This window comes from Cherax quadricarinatus, chromosome 2 (genome assembly GCF_038502225.1).
Source record: "Cherax quadricarinatus isolate ZL_2023a chromosome 2, ASM3850222v1, whole genome shotgun sequence".
In the NCBI taxonomy this organism is placed as follows: domain Eukaryota; kingdom Metazoa; phylum Arthropoda; class Malacostraca; order Decapoda; family Parastacidae; genus Cherax; species Cherax quadricarinatus.
The window spans coordinates 15,342,007-15,366,707 of NC_091293.1; the positions used below are offsets into that span (position 1 = coordinate 15,342,007).

General features: G+C 43.9%; 1 protein-coding gene across 1 annotated transcript in view; it reads right to left on the reverse strand.

The window, feature by feature from the left end:
- Nucleotides 1-55: 55 nt before the first annotated feature.
- Nucleotides 56-24,701, reverse strand: part of LOC128704096 (integrin alpha pat-2-like) — a gene marked incomplete at its 3' end in the record, with an annotated part of 216,265 nt that continues 191,619 nt past the window's right edge. The window contains 5 exon segments of the mRNA XM_070087429.1: nucleotides 56-175; nucleotides 9,851-10,025; nucleotides 10,268-10,455; nucleotides 17,479-17,701; nucleotides 18,027-18,247. Coding sequence (XP_069943530.1) covers nucleotides 56-175; nucleotides 9,851-10,025; nucleotides 10,268-10,455; nucleotides 17,479-17,701; nucleotides 18,027-18,247 — 927 coding nt within the window.

Sequence of the window (24,701 nt, forward strand, 5' to 3'; positions counted from 1 at the left end):
TTTTCTAATTATTAATAACAAAAATGTCACATATATGAAAGAGATTGTTCAGTACCTGCAGGTTATAAGGGTTGGTTGTGATGGTTGTACAGGTGACGTGAGGTGTGGTGGCAGGTTGACCCATATAGTAGGTGAGTAGGTGGTCACTCCGGTACAGTGGCAGCTGGAACCTTAGCTGTAGCCAAGACAGAATTTATATCTCTCAGTTACCATTCTGAATCCAATCCATTTTTCTTTCATGATTAAACCTCGCTTAGTGTACCTTGTCGTTCATGGGCTAGTCCTTATCCTCTGGCTCTCCTATTTATTATTATTATTATTATTATTAGTATTATTATTATTATTATTATTATTATTATTATTATAGTTGTTAGTATTATTATTATTTTTTTATAATAGAGAATCGGTAAGTCTACGGGAATGAACAATAAAATGGTATAAAATACCTACAGGTTGTTAGGTAAGACACATATGCAACAGTTAGGTAACTTTATTTCGAAACGTTTCGCCTACACAGTAGGCTTCTTCAGTCGAGTACAGAAAAGTTGATAGAAGTAGAAGAGACTTGAAGACGATGTAATCAGTCCATCACCCTTGAAGTTTTGAGGTGGTCAGTCCCTCAGTCTGGAGAAGAGTACCGTTCCATGGTCTGAAACAATATGGAGTTGAAGTGATAGGATGGAGTCTTATATAGCGCCAGGAGGTGAGACGTAGGTCACTAGTAGAGGTAAGAATGTAAACGTTGAGAGGTCAGGTCCCTCTCAAATCCAGCCATTCTCACTAGAAGAGGTTGTCGAAGTTGATTTCAAGTCTGTACCAAGACACCCTTGTGTTGCAGTGTCTGACAGACACTGCAACACAAGGGTGTTGCAGTGTCTACGTCTGACCTCCTGGCGCTATATAAGGCTCCATCCTATCACTTCAACTCCATATTGTTTCAGACTATGGAACGGTACTCTTCTCCAGACTGAGGGACTGACCACCTCAAAACTTTAAGGGTGACGGACTGATTACATCGTCTTCAAGTCTCTTCTGCTTCTATCAACTTTTCTGTACTCGACTAAAGAAGCCTACTGTGTAGGCGAAACGTTTCGAAATAAAGATACCTAACTGTTGCATATGTGTCTTACCTAAAAAGTCTACAGGAAACAAACAGCGCCTGGGAAATGGGAGGTAAACGGATTCATTCCAAGGAAGGAGAGTATAACTCCAATTCCATTCACTAGAAGCACATCACTATCATCAAGACTCCGCCCTAGGAGTGACAAGGTCTCAAAACGAGGTATTCTTTTCCCTGTCTTTCATGACTGTCTCTTTACACCTTGGACCAGCCAAAGATACATTTGCAACAGTCCCACCACTGGTCAGACATCCAGCCTGGAATAGGGGATAGAGGACTGAGCACCAACCACTCTTTGCACTGAATGACCCATCTGTGTTTAGACAAAAATAATTTAGCTTATGTGGCATTCTTACTACAGTGCAGCAAGCACTTGTCTGTTACGTATTATTGAGATATCTAGTGTGAAATTTATATAGGATGAAATAAATTTTCTAAGGCAGTTCCTCATATGTTGTGTATTGTATCTATGCACTGAATATTACACCAGTTATGGTACCATTCTTTTAAATCAGTTTGCATACAGGTACACGTACAGGTACAGGTACAGGTACAGGTACACGTACAGGTACAGGTATACGCACAGGTACACGTACAGGTACAGGTACAGGTACACGCACAGGTACACGTATATGTTCAAGTACAGGTACAGGACGGGTCCTGGCTACGGTCTTCATGCTCTGACCAGGTAGTAATTTTGTGGAAAAATATTTGAATATTTTTCGAGTGTAATATGAATGTCTAAGGAAATATTTAGGGAGGAATCTTTGTATATGTAACCGGTAGAAGTTTTCTGTGTACATGGAGCTTGGAGGATCGTATAAAATATGCACTTGTGTGAGAGTACTTATAAGAACATAAGAACGCAGGAACACTGCAGCAGATCTATTTATTCATCATCATCATTGTTTAAGGGATTATCACTTGTTCAAGGGAATGATCCAATACCCCAGAAAACGGGTAAGATACTGAAAAAAATATTTTGTAATTGTATTCAGTAATCACTAAGTCAACGTACTTCTGACAAGAAAGTTACTGAGTGACAGTAAAAGTATTTTCTTCTTTGTCGTGTCGCTGTACCTTGGTGGGAGTCGGCCGGAGTCTTTTAAAAAAAAATTACCAGAGAAAACTCGATGGCCTGATAGATCGCTATATGTCAAAAATCCAGGAAATGTTGTCTTGAGCTCTGTTAACAATGGCTATAGATGACCAACATGATCTCTCCAAGATATTTCAAAAGTATGTTTTGCAGTAACCATCTGTGTTAGTGGGAGATTCCCAGGTACTGGTGGTCTTTCTTAAACATCTTTCTACTCGGGTGGTAGAGGTAATTACTTTCCCATGTTTGTAGATGAATGGTTCAGAGAACCGACATGTTGATAAATTAGACACATGTGCAACTCTTGGGTATCTTTACTGGGGAAACGTTTCGCCACACAGTGGCTTCATCAGTCCATACATAGGAGAAACTTGAAGAACAGGAGGAGAATGAGGTAATCAGTCCCTCAACCTTGAGTCGATGTGTTCAGTCCATCAATCTTGAGTAGAATACTGCCTCAAGATTGATGGACTGAACACATCGACTCAAGGTTGAGGGACTGATTACCTCATTCTCCTCCTGTTCTTCAAGTTTCTCCTATGTATGGACTGATGAAGCCACTGTGTGGCGAAACGTTTCCCCAGTAAAGATACCCAAGAACTACTTTCCCATGTATTCTTTTTTTATCTTATTTTACTATTGCCTCGTTCACTCCACTACACTGGTGGTTCACCGATAAAATCTTATTTTCTTTACTGGGATCCCAAATTTATCATGGGATATGTCAACTCCTTCAAATTACCGTCCAAGAAGCCTGACATCTATAGTGGGCAAGTTATTAGAATCAATTATAGCTGACATTATCAGAAGTCACCTTGAAGAGCATAACTTGATAAATGAATCTCAGCATGGATTCACGAGAGGTCGTTCCTGCCTGACAAACTTACTGACGTTCTTCAATAGAACATTTGAGGCAGTTGACAGTGATAAGGAATACGATATTGTTTATTTGGATTTTAGTAAAGCCTTCGATAGAGTACCTGGAGTTTACCTGGAGAGAGTTCCGGGGGTCAACGCCCCCGCGGCCCGGTCTGAGACCAGGCCTCCTGGTGGATCAGAGCCTGATCAACCAGGCTGTTGCTGCTGGCTGCACGCAAACCAACGTACGAGCCACAGCCCGGCTGATCCGGAACTGACTTTAGGTGCTTGTCCAGTGCCAGCTTGAAGACTTCCAGGGGTCTGTTGGTAATCCCCCTTATGTGTACTGGGAGGCAGTTGAACAGTCTCGGGCCCCTGACACTTATTGTATGGTCTCTTAACGTGCTAGTGACACCCCTGCTTTTCATTGGGGGGATGGTGCATCGTCTGCCAAGTCTTTTGCTTTCGTAGTGAGTGATTTTCGTGTGCAAGTTCGGTACTAGTCCCTCTAGGATTTTCCAGGTGTATATAATCATGTATCTTTCCCTCCTGCGTTCCAGGGAATACAGGTTTAGGAACCTCAAGCGCTCCCAATAATTGAGGTGTTTTATCTCCGTTATGCGCGCCGTGAAAGTTCTCTGTACATTTTCTAGGTCGGCAATTTCACCTGCCTTGAAAGGTGCTGTTAGTGTGCAGCAATATTCCAGCCTAGATAGAACAAGTGACCTGAAGAGTGTCATCATGGGCTTGGCCTCCCTAGTTTTGAAGGTTCTCATTATCCATCCTGTCATTTTTCTAGCAGATGCGATTGATACAATGTTATGGTCCTTGAAGGTGAGATCCTCCGACATGATCACTCCCAGGTCTTTGACGTTGGTGTTTCGCTCTATTTTGTGGCCAGAATTTGTTTTGTACTCTGATGAAGATTTAATTTCCTCATGTTTACCATATCTGAGTAATTGAAATTTCTCATCGTTGAACTTCATATTGTTTTCTGCAGCCCACTGAAAGATTTGGTTGATGTCTGCCTGGAGCTTTGCAGTGTCTGCAATGGAAGACACTGTCATGCAGATTCGGGTGTCATCTGCAAAGGAAGACACGGTGCTGTGGCTGACATCCTTGTCTATGTCGGATATAAGGATGAGGAACAAGATGGGAGCGAGTACTGTGCCTTGTGGAACAGAGCTTTTCACCGTAGCTGCCTCGGACTTTACTCTGTTAACGACTACTCTCTGTGTTCTGTTAGTGAGGAAATTATAGATCCATCGACCGACTTTTCCTGTTATTCCTTTAGCACGCATTTTGTGCGCTATTACGCCATGGTCACACTTGTCGAAGGCTTTTGCAAAGTCTGTATATATTACATCTGCATTCTTTTTGTCTTCTAGTGCATTTAGGACCTTGTCGTAGTGGTCCAAAAGTTGAGACAGACAGGAGCGACCTGTTCTAAACCCATGTTGCCCTGGGTTGTGTAACTGATGGGTTTCTAGATGCGTGGTGATCTTGCTTCTTAGGACCCTTTCAAAGATTTTTATGATATGGGATGTTAGTGCTATTGGTCTGTAGTTCTTTGCTGTTGCTTTACTGCCCCCTTTGTGGAGTGGGGCTATGTCTGTTGTTTTTAGTAACTGTGGGACGACCCCCGTGTCCATGCTCCCTCTCCATAGGATGGAAAAGGCTCGTGATAGGGGCTTCTTGCAGTTCTTGATGAACACAGAGTTCCATGAGTCTGGCCCTGGGGCAGAGTGCATGGGCATGTCATTTATCGCCTGTTCGAAGTCATTTGGCGTCAGGATAACATCGGATAGGCTTGTGTTAATCAAATTTTGTGGCTCTCTCATAAAAAATTCATTTTGATCTTCGACTCTCAGTCTGATTAGCGGCTTGCTAAAAACTGAGTCATATTGGGACTTGAGTAGCTCACTCATTTCCTTGCTGTCATCTGTGTAGGACCCATCTTGTTTAAGTATGGGCCCAATACTGGACGTTGTTCTCGATTTTGATTTGGCATAGAAGAAACACTTTGGGTTTCTTTCGATTTCATTTATGGCTTTTAGTTCTTTCCGCGATTCCTGACTCCTAAAGGATTCTTTTAGCTTAAGTTCGATGCTTGCTATTTCTCTGACCAGTGTCTCCCTACGCATTTCAGATATATTGACCTCTTTTAGCCGCTCTGTTATTCTTTTCCGTCGCCTGTAAAGGGAGCGCCTGTCTCTTTCTGTTTTACATCTACTCCTCCTTTTTCTTAGAGGAATAAGCCTTGTGTATACATCGAGTGCCACCGAGTTAATCTGTTCTAGGCATAAGTTGGGGTCTGTGTTGCTTAGTATATCTTCCCAGCTTATATCGGTTAGGACTTGGTTTACTTGGTCCCACTTTATGTTTTTGTTATTGAAGTTGAATTTGGTGAATGCTCCCTCGTGACTAATCTCATTATGGCGGTCTGGGGCTCAGCGCATACATGACTGAACCTCAATTATGTTGTGATCTGAGTATATTGTTTTTGATATGGTGATATTTCTTATCAGATCATCATTGTTAGTGAGGATGAGGTCTAGTGTATTCTCCAGTCTAGTAGGCTCTATTATTTGCTGGTTTAAATTGAATTTTGTGCAGTGATTTAAAAGCTCGCGTAAGTGTGAGTTTTCATCAGAGCTGCCTCCTGGTGTTATTACTGCAACAATATTATTTGCTATATTCCTCCATTTTAGGTGCCTTAAGTTGAAATCCCCCAGGAGCAAGATGTTGGGTGCAGGAGCTGGAAGGTTTTCCAGACAGTGGTCAATTTTTAACAGCTGTTCCTGGAATTGCTGGGATGTTGCATCCGGAGGCTTGTAGACTATCACAATGACTAGGTTTTGGTTCTCGACCTTTACTGCTAAAACTTCCACTACATCATTTGAGGCATTTAGCAGTTCTGTGCAAACAAGTGACTCTGCAATGTACAGGCCAACCCCCCCCCCCTTTTTGCCTGTTCACTCTGTCACATCTGTATAGGTTGTAACCTGGGATCCATATTTCGTTGTCCAAGTGATCCTTTATGTGGGTCTCAGTGAAAGCCGCGAACATTGCCTTTGCCTCTGCAAGCAGTCCACGGATGAAAGGTATTTTGTTGTTTTTTGCTGGCTTTAGACCCTGTATATTTGCAAAGAAGAATGTTATCGGACTGGTGGTATTGTTGGTACTGGGGGGGGGGATTTTTTTTCCTTCATTAGTATCTGTATCTGTTGGTTTGGAGTGGAGGCCATCGACTGTGGTTCCACTCCAGGAATGACTGGATTTGGTGTACGATTTCTGCCATTTCCTGCCAGTTTTTTTTTCCTTCCTGGCACTAAAAAACCTCTCCCTCTTGAGTGGCTGTGGCTACCCAGGTTTTCCCATGGCCTGGATGTTTTGTATCTTTTTGTCCCCTTTAGATGGTATGCCTGGCAATTTAAGTTATAGCACAGTCTTTCCTGTACTGAAGAGGTACACAGTTCAGGGTGAAAAAGCTTACAGGAAGGGAGTTTGCATTTTCCTGTTGTCATATGGGCATGGCATTTCCTAGGGTGGTCATAGTTGCACGTCCCATCTGTTTTTCCAGATTTCCCATGCCAGCAGATACCGAGTGCATAGTATGTGCACAGGCTTGGTTTCCGTTTGCCTTGGGTTTCTGTGACTGTATTCCCTGTTGGTGCATGTTTCCCTGTCTTACTTCTATCCTCCCTAGCACCAACAATGGAGCTCCCACCAGTTGTTTTTGGTAATATATCCTCACTATTGCTAGTGGAGTCCTCTTGTTTGCTATTTCCTGCGGTATTTCTAGTTTGCAATATTGGTTTTATCTTATCTTTGACTACACTTGTTTCCCTACTATGGCTCCTGTCCCCTATGAGGTCATTTATATGTATTCCTTCCTGCGTATAATTCCCGACTACCTGGACAAAATCTCCAGCTTCACCATTACTGTCTCCCAGGACAGCATCTCCAGCTTCCCCATTACTGTCTCCCAGGACAGCATCTCCAGCTTCACCATTACTGTCTCCCAGGACAGCACCTCTAGCTTCACCATTACTGTCTCCCAGGACAGCACCTCCAGCTTCCCCATTACTGTCTCCCAGGACAGCACTATCAGCCCCCCATTTACTGACTACCAGGACATCATATCCAGCCTTACAGTTTCTGACTACATGGCCAGTATCAAGGGCAGTACCATTCAGCCCGGACTTTTTATGTTCCCATCTGTTGTAGAAAGCTTCCAGGTTTTCTATGAAAGCAGCTTTGATGTTGACCTCTTTTAATACCCTTGTGATTTTAGTCCACAGATTTATCTCATTTGGGCATACCCAAAAACACTTCCCTGTTTTAATACTGCTTGTAGCTAGTTCTTGGATATCTGCACAAGGGGCGTGACACCAATTTCCACAGAAATGACAATTTATGCATGTGGAAGCCCGTTTGTTTGACTGACCACAGACTACACACAGCTTCATAATGATTTGAATGGTTGATTTACTGCAATTCTACTAGCAACCTCTTGAATATTCTATTAATAACCTGCTAGGTGGTGCACAACGAAACCGTTTGAAACCAGTCCAGGGTTCGGACCAGTCAAGGGTTCGGACCAGTCAAGGGTTCGGACCAGTCTATCTGATCTGATCAGTGGGTCACTTATTTAAACCATACTAGTCGGTGATTTGAGCTAACACATGAAGGATCTACTGGAAATTATCTACCCGAGTAATATGTGATTTGATTGATACAAAAGTATAACTTGCGTGTTGAAGAGCCGGTGACTGCTGGCACTCCTACAATGACGAATGGTCGACCTCCACCCTTGTTTATCAATCGCTGTATCTAGCTTCTCTATTTTTTTTTTTCTCCACCACAATAAATGCTATATTATCACTATAGTTGACTGGTGCAAATTTTGGAGGAAGGACGCTTTTTCTGTAGTAATAATTGCTACTCGTTGTGTATATTGCGACCGCTGGTAACTACAGGTTATATGAAATTCACAGTAACGACTGGTATTTCAAGAAAAAGAAACTAATGAAAGTCACTCCACTCCACTAAATACCATTATAATACTGGTTAGATGCTACTACAACACTGTATTCTGCTATTCACTGGTATCACTAGATTATATGCGAGTACACTAGCAGGCCAGGAAGATTATTAAAAACAGCTGACCTGTGGTAAGTTTCTGGCGACTTCTGGCACCTGCCTCTATAGGCTTATCACTTCATTTACAAATTCACCTGTTTTCAAATGACACTTTAGCCTTTATCATCAATATACTAGGGAGCCACTGTAGTATACACTATACACTATGTATACTCAATGCTTTCAGGGAGACTTTCTTTCCTCTGACACAAAGTTCAATTATTATTATTTTTTTTCACACGGGACACAGGCCTATGATTCCCCTCTGGCAGTAAACTCTGCTAGGAAGTGCACACTAATTCTCCTTTTTTGACTCAGTACCTCACAAGCGACTCTTAAGAAAAGTGGCAGCTCATGGTATAGGAGGTAAAGTTCTAGCATGGATTGAGGCATGGCTTACCAACAGAAAGCAGAGAGTTACCATTAATGGAGTGAAATCTGAATGGGGATTAGTCACTAGTGGCGCTCCACAAGGATCAGTTTTAGGCCCTCTCTTGTTCATAATTTACATTAATGACCTCGATGAAGGGATTACGAGTGACATGAGTAAGTTTGCTGATGATACAAAGATAGGCCGTATAATTCACTCTGAGGAGGATATCAATGAACTCCAGGACGATTTGGACAAATTAATGTCTTGGTCTGAAAAATGGCAGATGAAGTTCAATGTGGATAAGTGTAAGGTACTTGCCCTTGGTAATGAAAATAACCCTCGAAGCTATAATCTAAGTGAAAAAGACTTGGGAGTCATGGTAAGCAGAAATCTAAAGCCAAGACAGCAGTGCCTTAATGTGTGCAATAAGGCTAACAGATTACTTGGATTTATCTCAAGAAGTACAAGTAACTGATGTCCAAAAGTTATTTTACAGCTCTATACATCACTAGTGAGGCCTCATTTAGATTATGCTACTCAGTTTTGGTTCCCTTACTACAGGATGGTTATAGACTCATTAGAGAACATACAGAGAAGAATGACTAAAATGATTTACTGTGTAAGGAACCTCCCGTATGAAGATAGACTTAAAGCCTTAAATCTCCACTCTCTGGAGAGGTTTAGAATGAGGGGAGATATCATTGAAGTGTATAAGTGGATGACGGGCATAAACAAGGGAGATATTAATACAGTACTGAGGGTGTCGAACCAGAAATAATGGATTTAAGTTGGATAAATTTAAATTTAGAAAGGACATAGGTAAGTACTGGTTTTCTAACAGAGTTGTAGATGTGTGGAACAGTCTTCCCAGTGGGGTGATAGAGGCTAGGACCTTGGGTAGCTTTAAGAAGAGACTGGACAAATATATAAGTTGGAGGGGCAGGGTTTGATTTGTGTCATTGGGTACGGGAGTTATTTCTTGGGTAGCTTAAGGTTGAGGTCATTTTGATAAGGACCTGCCTTACATGGGCCAGTAGGCCTTCTGCAGTGTTCCTCCATTCTTATGTTCTTATGTTCTTATAGCTTGAGGGAATTTTCTAGTAATCCCTCAGTTGACTCTGTTATATTAACGAATGTGATCTTGCAGGACATGACCTCTTCCCACCTATTTTGTCTATTTCCATTTTAACATTTAAGTGCTTCGATAAACCCTGGTCTACCCCAAGATATAGGACCACAAGCTGTTCTGACTTACCTTGGCCCCTCTGACGGGACTAGGGCCACGGTTGGTGACAGAGAACTCATGGAGGAGGTGAGGACCAAGTTTGTCCACCGAGAAGGAGCTGTTGGAATCCTTCATGGCCTTCTGCAGGTCGTCGCTGGAGGCCGTTTCCATCACCATTACAGTTGTGCTTTCTAGCAGAGAGAACCTGAAGGAGAAGTGGCTGCGTCATGCGAAGAACAGGAGCTGGTGATGTTTTGGGTTAACTTAACAGTTCTTGTTTGTTACTACTAAAAGATATCAGAATATAAGTTTTCTCTCTAAAAGCTATTCTATTTCTTATTGAATATATATCTGTCGTTTCCTCTCTAATATATTATTTTATATAATTCTATGATCATAACTACCTCTAACCCCCCCCCTCTCTCTCTCTCTCTCTCTCTCACTCACGCCTTGGTGTAGAGGATGGCCTTGGTAGTGACAGGCATGATGACGGTGGCGTCGTTGTTGAGTGTGTTATTCTCTGTGTCTGTGTCACTGGTGACGTGGAGGTTGAGTGTGAGGAAGGTGAGGTTGTTGGTAGTGAGGTAGTCCAGCACCTGCACGGCTCTCACCTCGAAGACAAGTGTGAAGTTCACCTGTGAAGATGCACTACATGAATAAGTACAAAGATGTGTTTACCAACAATTGTACTAAGAGCACACACACACACACACACACACACACACACACACACACACACACACACAAGCTTGGTTCTGTCGTACAATGGGTCAACCAAGAACAAGGCCGAGAACCAAGGGTCTGGTGGACGAATCTGGGAGCGAGGACTTGGAGGCAGACCTCAAAAAAAGGGAAGAAGACTGGGGAAGGAAGCTAGAAGAGCTTGGAAGGAGGATGGAGGAGAGGATAGTTGCAGAGAGCAGGAAGTGGGAGCAACCAGCCAAAGTAGCAGAAGCTAAGATACAGTGCTTAGAAGAACTGAGAAACCTGAAACAGCCTATGAGAAAAATAACAGTGACATAACATCAGGAACTTCTACAGACAAGGAGACTGAAGGGAGCAAGGAAGCTGCACTGTATGCAAAGGTCCTGTCAGACCCACATGGGGCCAAGGCTAAGACAAGGAGCACACTAGAAACAAATGAGAGGTTTGAAGACATTGAAGGAGCTATGATATATGCAAGGACTCTAACAGACACCTGCAGGGGGCAGGAACAGCTGAACAGGAAAGACAGTCCAACGAGCATAGGGGCCTCAGCTAGAGAAGGGATTGAAGGAACACTCCACGGGAAGGAACTAAAACACCTCAAAGGATGCAATGGGAGACACAGTGGGAGGAAGAAAGGGAGAGATCAGTTTTTGGCTATGGGCTCCAGGAAGCTGAAGGGGAAACCTATGATGATAGAAAACAGGAGGAGAAAAAGCAATTGAAGGTATCATGAAGGCAATAGGTGAGGGCAACATGACCCAGGTGACAAATTTTCAGAGAATTGGGTGGTTCACAAAGAGAAGGAAACGGCCTCTAAAAGTAATTTTCAAGGCAGAATCAACTCGAACAATGATCCTGCAGGAGAAAGCACGACTCAGAGAGAAACTGGAGTTCCAGAGTGTGTACCTTGATCGAGACAGAACACAAGAGGAAAGGATGATACTGAAAGTGAAAGTACAAAAACGAAAGGAGGAACAGGAGGAAATGACAAAGAAAAGCAGAATAACCCAGACACAAGTGGAAGGGCAACCCCCTCCCCCAGAAACACCCGCAGAAGAACTCCAGCCACGACAACCCGAAGGCAACAGAACAATCTAAAGCAACAATCACACACTGATCTGTCTGTCCCCATCCTCCCACACCACAAACCCCACCCCTACAGCAACCCCCCATGGGAACTCTGCCTGCACCCCCACTGCAACCCCCCATAGGCCCCTGCCAGGGTTCTTGCTTTCCTAACCCCAAAATTCTCCCAGGACCACAGTTTTAAAAAAGAAGTTGAAGGTTTGGTAAACGAATGCAGATGGAATAACAAATAAATATGAGGAGTGGCATGAAAGAATCAATGAGAAGTCCCCAGATATCATAGCAGTCACACAAACAAAACTCACTGAGACAATAACAGATGCAATCTTCCCACCAGGATATCACATCATGAGGAAAGATAAAAGGAGCAGAAGGGGAGGAGGGGTGCACTGCTCGTAAAAAAGCGATGGAAATTTGAGGAAATGAGAGGCATGGACGATATTGGAGAAATGGACTACATAGTAGGTACAATTCAGTCTGGGGAACATAAGGTAGTCATTGCAGTGATGTATAATCCACCACAGAACTGCATGTGGCCAAGAGATGAATATGAAGAGAGCAAAAGAGCATTGGTGGACACACTGGCTGAGGTGGCAAGAAGAGCTCACTCGAGCAGAGCAAAGTTACTGGTTATGGGCTATTTCAACTACAGGGACACCGATTAAGAGAACCTGTAGCCACAAGGGGTTCCCGAAACAGGGAGAGCCAAGATGATGGATGTAGTACTGGAAAACCTCATGCATCAACATGTTAAGGACGCTACCAGAGAGAGAGGGGAGGATAAACCAGCACGGCTGGTCCTTGTGCTCACAGTGAGCAGTTCAGACATTGAGGACATCACATATGAGAAGCCCCTGCGAGCTAGTGATCACGTGGTTCTGTGCTTTGAATACATAGAGTTACAAGGGGAGAGGGTAACAGGAGTTAAATGGGAAAAGCCAGACTATAAAAGAGGGGACTACACAGGTTTGAGGAACTTTCTGCAGGAGGTTCAGTGGGATAGAGAACTGGTAGGAAAGTTAGTAAACGAAATGATGGAATATGTAACAACAAAATACTAGGAGGAAGAGGAAAAGATTGTTCCCAAAGGCAACAGAAATAATGGGAAGTCCAGAACGAGCCCCTGGTTTACCTGAAGGTGTTGGGAGGCAAAAACTAAGAGCATTAGAGAATGGAAAAAGTACAGAAGGCAAAGAACACAGGAAAATAAGAAGATTAGTCGAAGAGCCAGAAACGAGTATGTACAGGTAAGGTGGGAGGCCCAGCGACAGTACGAGAACAACATAGCATCGAAAGTCAAGTCTGACCCGAAACTGCTTTATAGCCACATCAGGAGGAAGACAACAGTCAAAGACTAGGTAGGTAATCAGGCTGAGGAAAGAAGGTGGGGAATTCACAAGAAACGATCAAGAGGTATGCGAGGAGCTCTACATAAGATTTAAGAAAGTATTTACAGGAGACAGGAATGGCTCTGGGAAGCCAGCACAGAAGGGAACACTGACAAGGAATATACCTACAAGTGTTGGATGACATACACACAATGGAGGAGGAGGTGCAGAAGCTGCTAAGTGACCTTGATACCTCAAAGGCGATGGGACCAGACAACATCTTCCCGTGAGTCCTCAGAGAAGGAGCAGATATGCTGTGTGTTCCACTAATCACAATCTTCAACACATCCCTTGAAACTGGGCAACTACCTGACGTATGGAATACGGCAAATGTAGTCCCCACTTTAAGAAAGGAGACAGAAACGAGGCACTAAACTATTGACCAGTGTCACTGACATGTACAGTATGCAAAGTCATGGAGAAGATTATCAGGAGGAGAGTGGTGGAGCACCTGGAATAGAACAAGATTATAAACGACAACCAGCATTGATTCATGGAAGGTAAATCCTGTGTCACAAACCTTCTGGAATTTTATGACAAGGTAACAGAAGTAAGACACGAGAGAGAGGGGTGAATTGATTGCATTTTCCTGGACTGCAGCAAGGCCATGAGATTAGTGCAGAAGCTGGAGGATCAGGCGCATATAACAGGAAGGGCACTGCAATGGATCAGAGAATACCTGACAGGGAGACAACAACGAGTCATGGTACGTGATGAAGTATCACAGTGGGCGCCTGTGACGAGCGGTGTCCCACATGGGTCAGTCCTAGGAACAGTGCTATTTTTGGTATATATGAATGACATGATGGAAGGGATAGACACAAAAGTGTCCCTGTTCGAAGATGATGTGAAGTTAATGAGGAGAATTAAATCAGATGGGGATCAGACAGGACTACAAAGAGACCTGGATAGGCTGAACACATGGTCCAGCAGCTGGCTTCTCGAATTCAACCCCGCCAAATGCAAAGTCATGAAGATTGGGGAAGGAAAAAGAAGACCGCAGACAGAGTATAGGCTAGGTGGCCGAAGACTGCAAACCTCACTCCGGAAGCACAAATCAACCAGATAACTGCTGCGGCATACGGGCGCCTGGCAAATCTGAGAACAGCGTTCCGTTACCTTAGCAAGGAATCGTTCAAGACACTGTACACTGTTTACGTCAAGCCCATACTGGAGTATGGAGCACCAGTTTGGAACCCACACCTGGTCTAACACGTCAAGAAATTAGAGAAAGTGCAAAGGTTTGCATCAAGGTTAATTCCGGAACTCAAGGGAATGTCCTACGAAGAAAGGTTGAGGGAAATCGGCCTGACGACGCTGAGGACAAGAGGGTCAGAGGAGACATGATAACGACATACAAAATACTGCGTGGAATAGATAAAGTGGATAGAGACAGGATGTTCCAGAGATGAGACACAGAAACAAGGGGTCACAACTGGAAGCTGAAGACTCAGACGAGTCAGAGGGATGTTAGGAAGTATTGCTTCAGTCATAAAGTTGTCAGGAAGTGGAACAGTCTAGCAAGTGATGTAGTGGAGGCAGGAACCATACACAGCTTTAAGACGAGCTATGACAAAGCTCAGGGAGCAGAGAGAGGACCTAGCAGCGATCAGTGAAGAAGCCGAGCCAGGAGCTGAGTCTCGACCCCTGCAACCACAATTAGGTGAGTACACACACACACACACACACACACACACACACACACACACACACACACACACACACACACACACACACACACACACACACACACACACACGCACACACACACACACACAGGGAGGGTTAGACTCAGAAGTGTCCCTGTTTGCAGATGATGTGAAGTTAATGAGGAGAATTAAATCTGATGAGGACCAGGCAGGACTTCAAAGAGACCTGGACAGACTGGACACCTGGTCCAGCAAATGGCTTCTCGAATTTAATCCTGCCAAATGCAAAGTCATGAAGATAGGGGAAGGGCACAGAAGACCACAGACAGAGTATAGGCTAGGTGGCCAAAGACTGCAAACCTCAATCAAGGAGAAAGATCTTGGGGTGAGTATAACACCGAGCATGTCTCCGGAGGCACACATCAATCAGATAACTGCTGCAGCATATGGGCGCCTGGCAAACCTGAGAACAGCATTCCGACACCTTAGTAAGGAATCATTCAAGACACTGTACACCGTGTATGTCAGGCCCATACTGGAGTATGCAGCACCTGTTTGGAACCCGCACTTGATAAAGCACGTCAAGAAACTAGAGAAAGTACAAAGGTTTGCAACAAGGTTAGTTCCAGAGCTAAGGGGAATGTCCTATGAAGAAAGATTAAGGGAAATCGGCCTGACGACACTGGAGGACAGGAGGGTCAGGGGAGACATGATAACGACATATAAAATACTGCGTGGAATAGACAAGGTGGACAAGGACAGGATGTTCCAGGGAGGGGACACAGAAACAAGAGGCCACAATTGGAAGTTGAAGACACAAATGAGTCAGAGAGATAGTAGGAAGTATTTCTTCAGTCATAGAGTTGTAAGGCAGTGGAATAGCCTAGAAAATGACGTAGTGGAGGCAGGAACCATACACAGTTTTAAGACGAGGTTTGATAAAGCTCATGGAGCGGGGAGAGAGAGGGTCTAGTAGCAACCGGTGAAGAGGCGGGGCCAGGAGCTAGGACTCGACCCCTGCAACCACAAATAGGTGAGTACAAATAGGTGAGTACACACATATATATATACATATAGATCAGTAGTGAGTGATCTAGCAGAAGGTATAGTCACTTGTCAACCCCTCGGCTACGATGGATCATCTGACCACAAGGCTGTTTTTACGACACTTAATATTCAAACTATTCGCTTAACACATACTTAAAATATTGTAATAACAGGATCTACATACTGAAAAAGTTGTTAAGACACAACCTAAACATATCTAAGATTAAACTCCACACTGAGAAAACTCTAAATCTACCAAAACACATTTGACCAGAGATCAGCGTAAGTCCACTAACATAACATCAATATCAGTATCTTCATATTTCGTGCACAAGCTCAGAGATGTTTCTAAGTCGACACTACACAAGTAACCCGCACATAGGAAAGAGAAGCTGATGACGTTTCGGTCCGACTTGGACCGTTTACAAGGCGGGACTATTTACAAGTCGGACCGCAACGTTGTTACATGCTTCTCTCCTCTATGTGCGGGTTATTTGTATATTGTTCCAGTCATGATATTGTGCCTTTGTGTTCTTTTCTAAGTCGACACATCGACAATTACCCAACACACAACAGTGAATGTAGGATGTCTAGGAAAAAGTGACCTACACGAGTGCCCTCAAACCTTCAGTTAAGTCTTCCTTTGATATGCCTATGATAAGTTCGTAGACTTTTTCTACTCCCAGAGTCTAGCCTTTGGCCAGGCTCGTCTGGTGCTTCTTGCCCGGTCAACCAGGCCGTTGTTACTGGTGAGCTGCTGATCCACATATCCATCACAGCCTGATTGATCTGGCACCTAGTGAAGATACTTGTCCATTTTCCGCTTTAAGACTTCTACACGTAATCCAGTTGTGTTCCTTGATATCTTTTGGTAAGATGTTGAATAATCTGTAACCACGGATGTTTATGCGGTGTTCCCTTACTGTGCCCACTGCACCCATGTTTTTCACTGGGTTTATATTGCACCTTACTCCAGTATGTTGTTATGGCAGTGTGAATATTTGGGAAAAAGCCCTCATGTACTTTCCAGGTATATGTTATCATATCGTAGGGGTTCTTAAATGGAGATATCGGGGGTTGAAGGTAGACACACTTGTTGGATGGCAACGATATATATTGTCAGACTGAGATGATGAGAAATGGAGCCCAGCCTTGCCGTGTTATAGCCTGGATGATCTACTGCCGACTGAGACCGAGGCAGAGGTACGAACGTACACATGCGCATCCCGTGACGTCACACAAAGTCACAGGCCTAAAAGGGATGTCCTATCTAAAGCACATGGATGATACTATATGCTATGCTATATAACACAGGGATCAGCAACTATGCTGACAATCATGTATCTTACTGTCTCTCCTCTCCAGTGACTTTAAGGCTTTCCCAGTAATTTACATGTTTTATTTGTTCCATATGGGCCATAAACGATCTCTGCATCTGTTCCAGCTCTGATATTTTATTGCCTCAACGGGATCATCAACACTGAGTAATATTCCAAATGTGAGAGCACAAGCAATTTTAAAATTGTCCCCATAATCATTATTTCCCTTGTGTTCAAAGTTCTCATTATCAATCCCGTCATCTTCCTGGCTGTCGTAACCTTGGTCTTATTGTGTTCTTCGAAAGAAAGGCCAGCTGACAAGTCTTCCACGTGTTCCTTCGTTCTATCAAAAAAAAAAAATGCTGCATTCCAACGCTGTTAACCATAAGGTGTTAACTATAACTATAATCTTACACCATGCACTTACACTGCCATACCATAAACTCACACCATCAACTCACTATTACATCGGCATCAATAAAGTCGAAAACACAGAAACTGTTGGCGATCTGGTTGACGAGCTTCTGGTCGCTGTGGTAAGGAAGATTTCCTTCACCTTCCACCCGCAGGAACTCCAGTCCTTCAGGGTGTCTCACTTCCACCGTGACCTGGTAGCCGGGGTCGTGGTGAACCTGAAGCTGCACCTCCACCATCACAGAGTTCTCCCCCAGTGTAAATGGATGTCTGCCGGAGAGCGAAGGAGAATATGGAGTACATTGGAAATACATGGAAATATATTAGGGAACATGCGAAATGAATGGAAATTTATGGAAATACTGGAGTAAACATGAGAAATGATTGGGGAACATGTGGAAAACACTAGTTTAAATAAGAATAGATGGAAATTCGTGTAAAATGTAAGCGAAAATATGGGAAATACATTATGTAAACATAGGAGCTTGAATCAGCTTATCTGTTGACATGCACGAACTGCACTGCACTTCTGAAGAGAGAGAGAAACAGAGAGAGAGAGAGAGAGCAAGGGAAGCTGAATACCATCATCACTCACGAGGATGCTGCCAGATGAAGGTCTGGACTAGCGAAACAGGTACGATTGTCTAGGCAGACCAGTGTTGTATTGGTGACATAGGTGTTGCTGACGGAGAAGGTGTCTAGCACAGGTGCTGGAGCTGTGGCTGCTGCGTCAGACAAACCTTCGTCAGCGTCCTGCTGCAGAAGGCTCACAGTGACCGAGGCTCGAAGTGGCTGACCAATGCTGGATCTCACACGCTGAAGAAATTGCATCATTAATACACACGCAGTCACGTAAAGAAAATACATGTTAATGAAAATATGAAATATACTCACATAAAACAATAGAAATAGAAATAAATACATTAATAAACCTTTAAAGAACAGAAAAAAACACTAATTAAGTAAGTATATTTTCTATCAACTCACTGAGAGACGAAAAGTTATAAATAACTGTGAGATGTGTGACTGCGTATATACTACATGCACCAGTATGTAACTATTAGTTTTTATTCATTCAAAGATGTGTATCACTTAGTCTATATCCACCAAGAAATATATATCTCTCAGTGTATATACACCGAGAAAGTGATGGAGGGGAAAGCGGAAGTGAGTGCAGGCTTAACTGACGTAGGCGCATTCCTCCTCAAGAAATTCCCGGCTGGAAATGTGGAGAGCTCTCAGGAAGAAGTCAATAACAACTCCTTTCTTGGTACGAGTGTCATGGTAAGAATATAAGTGTGTCAAGTTATCCTTATTTGTGGGCTTCTTGTACACTTTAAAGGGAAGCGTATCACTTCCCGGTGTCCTGCGAAGGAAGAAGCGTTACGTGTATGTTACTCAAACCTTCCCTTCCCTCCACTTTCCCTTCTTAACCTGGACCACAGACGTGAGGCTCTGACTATCGTCCAAGAATCTCCCACTGTGAGATATATTAAGAATGTCTTAGTTCGCCTGTGTTGGGACATGGCCTACAGCACTATTCAGGCTCTTACTAAGAGCAACATCAAAATAACTACTGTAGCCACTACCTTCATCGAAGACCTTATAAAGACGAGATCCTCAATTTCTCTGTGTCTTATGATGAACTTTGCGCTATTCCGTGTGGGCAATGTAATAATAACTAGGTGGGAGAAGCTTGGAAGAACTTATCAATCAGATTAAGTGAGCACAAATACACGTGCAATAGGGATTACTAGAACAATGCTTTCATAATCCACAGGGACTCTGAAGGCTACCTCATGAATTGAAGAGATGCCAAGCTAGTCTTTACCAGACCTGAACTATGAGGACGGTAGTGCTTAGAAGCCTCTCATATTACCGTTACTAACACTACTGAATGAAAAACAGGTAGTTACACCATCTTCATCATCTTGGTGGAGATGATGTAAGATTTCCCCCCCATCACTGGCATCACTTTAATGCGAATTTTAATAAAGAAAGTATTTTTGACTAGTCGTAGACAGATTACATGTCGTCTTAATTATCCTCACGAAGTCGACAGGCTTTAACTCAAAGACTATAGAATATAAAATCTATACTCATGAGTAGCTGGATGATTGAGGGATATTTATATTATTTTACTGTGATAATCTCTCTCTCTCTCTCTCATTGATAACTCATTTATCTGCACCAACGAACACAAAACTTAAGAACTTAACTTGAAATTAGAGGTGCACTGTATAAAGTCCTTTGGCCCACCAAGATAATAATTCTGTTAATGAGAAATAATAAGACCTCGGAGAACATAAAAAAAAAAAAGATCTACACCAGATATTAAATCTTTTCACTTCAAATGGAGTGAAATTGTTTGTAATCAAAGTGAGCATTGAACCTTGGATATCAAAATGTTGTAGCTCTAACGTGAACCTTCAAGCAACTAGGAACAAAAATAAAACGTTGCAACAGAAATATCGCTCAACAGGGAACAGTTTTTGGTATGGGTGAAAGTTGTGTCTACCTGCAGTAAACTGCACCAGAGCTTGGAGTTCCAAGACCAACTGTATATGATTTAAGAGGTCGGAGGAGGAGGAACATACAGTAATCTTAAAGATCGGTCCAGACAAGTTTCGGCAAGGCAAATTAATGCCGCTGACGTCCCAAGGCTACTAGATGACCTCTATCGACACCAATTTTACAATGCTGTCACCAACATAGATGATCTCCAGCTTGAAGTGTTGGCTCAAGACAATGTAACGATGATTACACGAGAATGAAATTCATCACGGAATCCGGCAAAACAAAAAAAAAAAAAGTTAAACATTATCATCCACTACTGCTATTTACTCAGTGATATTTGAATCAATGAATAAACTGCTGAAGGTTTATTTTACTACAACGAGATGACCTTCTCATCTACATCTCAGTAAAACATTCATTACTGGAGAAGAAATAATATCAAGTATATTATGGACCATTCACTGATGTATTCATACCAGTATAAACCTGAGTGGTATTTCTCTAAACATGAATCAATCACTGTAAGATCTAATTTGTTACCATATTTATTGTTGCAGTAAGTAGACATATTTTCCATTTCCACGACTTATAAAGACCTAACAAATGTAGCAAATTAATATATTAACACAATGTTCTTCCTCTCTTGCTACAAGACTTGACTAAACCTGGCTCCACCTGTTTCTTCCTCCATCCCACGACTCATCAATCTTTAACTGTGTCTCCAGCATCGACCATGTTCTCCACCACCCCTCTACCCTCCTTCCCCTCCCACACCATCCCGAGAGTAAGCCTCACCGCCAGCAACTCTCACCTCCCCGTTAATTAACAACTTGTTGCGCTATTTGCCTTAATGGTAAATCATGAAATTTTATTAATACAACTTGCTTGAAGATGCAGCATCCAAGAACATAACAGTTAAGATGAATGTAGGTTACTGTACTGATGAACACAAGATGTATATATATATATATATATATATATATATATATATATATATATATATATATATATATATATATATATATATATAACCTTTATTAATAAACAAAATACATTTACAGAAAAAACATAAACATGAATACAATGGCGCAATGTATCAAAGATCATGAATTTCCTCCAGCTCCTCCGAGGCTGGACGTGAGCCAAGTATGCAGCAAGCATTTCCCCTCTGGATGGCGACGCTGAGGCGCTGGAACATGAAAGTGGCTGCCCTTGGGTCCCTGGTGGTGTCGATGAGTCTGGAACCCAATTCTTTAAGGAAACGTGTGGCATTTTTTCCCCATGATCCCAAGGTCTCTGATCCCACTGGGACAAATTGATACTGTTGGCTAATGTCCCTGTACTTGCTGATCTTGTACTCCTCCTTGTGGTCAGCAGCTCCTCCCTGTCGCCCGACGCTGTGACGGATATAGGTGTCAGCCAGTGTGGACACACAGGTATAGTCCCATGCTAAGAGCTTGCCATTCTTCCAAGGATAGATGGTGATCCCGTCGGGGCGGTTTGCTGGGTTGTGGGTATTGTTTGCTGCAAGTGATTGGGGCTCCCTCTCGGCAGGGCATCCAGCTGTAGCAAGGGTTCTCTTAACGATGTCGTTGACCTCATTGTGTCTTGCGTGCCAGCCCTTGGTTTTGGAACAGTTAAGACCATGTAGACCATATTGGTCTGCTTGCACTTCGCCGCAAATACACATATATTCTGTGTGAATTGGGGCAGCAAGGCGCAGAGCCACTGCAATACAGAGGGTCTTAGGGTCGAGTCGCGTTCCCATTGCCGATATGGGAACTGTTTGGAGGAAGTCCCCGGAGTGAGGTGCACTCACAGCCTGGAGACGGGCAATCTCCCTATCTGATGTTGCAGCCCTGAGCATGTTGGCAAGCACCTTTTCAGCAATTGGGCCATCCCAGCTTGACTGTTTGTGAGCCAGTGCTGCACTAGGGTTTGGTGCTGGAGCAGCCAGATTCTCCCATTCGGTGATGGCACTGGCATAGCTAGGGTCTTCTATTCCTGCTGAGTCACTGAGGGTGTCAGGAAGAATTTGTCTTATCAACTCGTTTGATGCAATGGAAGAGGATAGGAAAGCTGGTAGAGCAATCTGGGAGGATCTGTGTACTCCTAGCCTTCCAAGCCTGACCGGAAGTGAGGCTTGCAACCACTGTCCATCGTCAGGGGAAAGATTCAATACACTCTCTAGCATGGCCTTCAGGAGTCATATTCCTTGAGTTTTGGACTGCTGAAGGCTGGGGAGCATCTCAGAAAATGGGTAAGTTTTGGGATTGACAGGCACCTGGTGAGTAGGTAGAAGGCATCGTGTGTGTCAATGTCTTTCATCCTGCTTTCCATCGTCCGGAGGTCTGAGACTTTTTTTCCTAGGATCAGATCGATGGCATTGGACCCAAGAGGAGCACCGAGGAGAGTGCTATTGGCTGGATCAATGGCTCATGCTCCTGGTAAAACGGCACTAATATTCTGGATCATCTGTTGATTGGTAGAAACTATTTCACATTTGGTGGGGTTTAAAGAAAGGCTCAGGCTTTCTCCCATGTCTTTAATTTTACTGATGTCCTCTAGGAGAGATTCTGTTGTACCAGCTAGGGTACCATCGTCCAGGAACCAGATATTGAGCTCGCTGGAGAGTGCCTCCGTGACTTCCTTGATGACCAAACTAAATAGAAAGGGGGGCGAGAGGGTCCCCCTGTTGCACGCCCTCACACGAGTCAATTTCATGGTCCCCAAACAATAGTTTGGAAGTCACACTATAACACGATTCTATGAAGGGATAAAGGGAAGGGAAGTTTCTATAAACTGCTTGGAGAGCAGCATCCCTTCTGACTGAGATGAAAGCATTGGCAATGTCCAATTTGACCAAGGCTTTTTCATAGGACATGTTTTTGATATATACTCGTGCTGCGTGGGCAACTGCTTCACAGCCCTGTTGAACGCCGAAACCGAGCTGAGTTGGTTTCAGCATTGCAGCAGCCTCTTGACTCACCCTTCTTACTGCAGCCTTGTAGACTAGGCGCCGAATGGTGTTACCCACTGCAATGGGCCTGATTCCGCCATCCTTTTTCTGGAGGGCACACAATGAGGCACCAAAGAAAAAGGGTCTGATGGCCTCTGGGACACTGCCAGCCAGGCACAGGTTGGAAAATTTGGTGAGTTCAGACAGCAGCCTCTCTGAAACCTCACCAAGTGCTGGATTGAGTATTTGTTTTAAGTGTTGAGGCCTTAAACCGGTGAAACCTCCTGCTGAGCCCTGTGGAAATGACATAGCAGCTTTATACACATCAGCATCCTGTAAGATTAGATGTTCTTCGCCTGCTGCAATGTCAGGGAGGTCAATGTTGGTACTGGGAGCCCTGGGTGGATGTTTGTCCTTCAGAGCTTGTGCCGTGCTGACGTCCTTGGGAGCGATGGTATCCTCACTGGTTATAAGTCTCAAAGCTCCAATAGTATTACCCTCTTCTATTTTTTTGCTAATTTGGGCTCTGATTTTTGAGGTGTAGGGTGTCCTGTTGTTGGCATTTGACCGGCGGGTGTTTGTCGCCCTAGGGGGGAGACGGACGAGGTTGTCATCCCTTGGGAATGCATTTGTTGTCCTAATAACATGTGTTGCTAGTGACTTGTCCCTCCTTGGTGGGACAGCCAAACAGGCATTGCCAAAAAGCAGCAAGTTGTGCCAGGATCTGTTGTTTGAAGGAGCATCGTTGACTTTCTTCAGAAGGTCAGTGAATTTGCTAGCAGCTTGAGGGCGAGCTGCTTTGGGGATGTGTGTCAGAGTCCTGGTGGATGCTGATTTGATTGCAGATTTGAGGTCCTCTGTAGAGGTGAAGTCACGGTAGCTGTCAGCCCTCTCTGCTGGGGGAGGCTGTTGGTTGTTCTCATTTGGAGCTCTCCTGGAGCCTAGACATCCATTGTGTGCATGGATGTTGCCAGATGTGGGATTGAGTGCACATTCCCTGTGGCACACCCGGCATCTAGATGCCTCGTGAATGACAGCTTTGGCTCTGTCGTGAAGATTCCTGGGAACCCGCTACTACTTGTGACATTGCTGATATCGTGGGGGTGGGAGGGCGCCAGCTGTGGGGTGACGGGTGAAGGACAGCATGGATGCATGGGGGATGAGGGTGGGGGAGTAGCGAGCGGCGGAACTTGTAATTGGTGGGGCACTAAACGGCAACACCCTTGGTCAGGAAGTCAGTGGGCCTAGGCTGGGATGAGGGGAGGGGATCAGGGATGGGGGAGGGGGGTGGTAGTGGCCCTGTGTGTTGCTCAAGACGCACATCACTGACTAACTTTTGCTAATTGTTATACACTTATTGTTCCATTTAGAAAAAACCCTCGCCATTTGGCACACTAATCACCATGCTCACACTATTAACCGAGGTGTTCTTCTGTTCACCATCCAATGACCGTGTCGTGGGCGGCCACTTCCTTACCCAACCCACGACCCCGGCCGATCACAGATGTAAACAAAACCTCCTCCACACCTCCACTGCCAGGATCTCCTCACCACCACTACTTCCCAAATCCCAACATGCACACTGCATTTTCAATGATACAGAAGCAATGGTCCGATGCAGAGGTTTGTCACAACTCTGTGATCTCCGGTGGATACTCACGATGATGTCTGCCGAAACTGGCCCGCGTAAACCATGTTGGTTCCTGGTTTACACACAGAATGTATGGAGCACCACACACTGGCTCCATCCCTCCACGCCGGGAAGTGCGTGTATATATATATATATATATATAT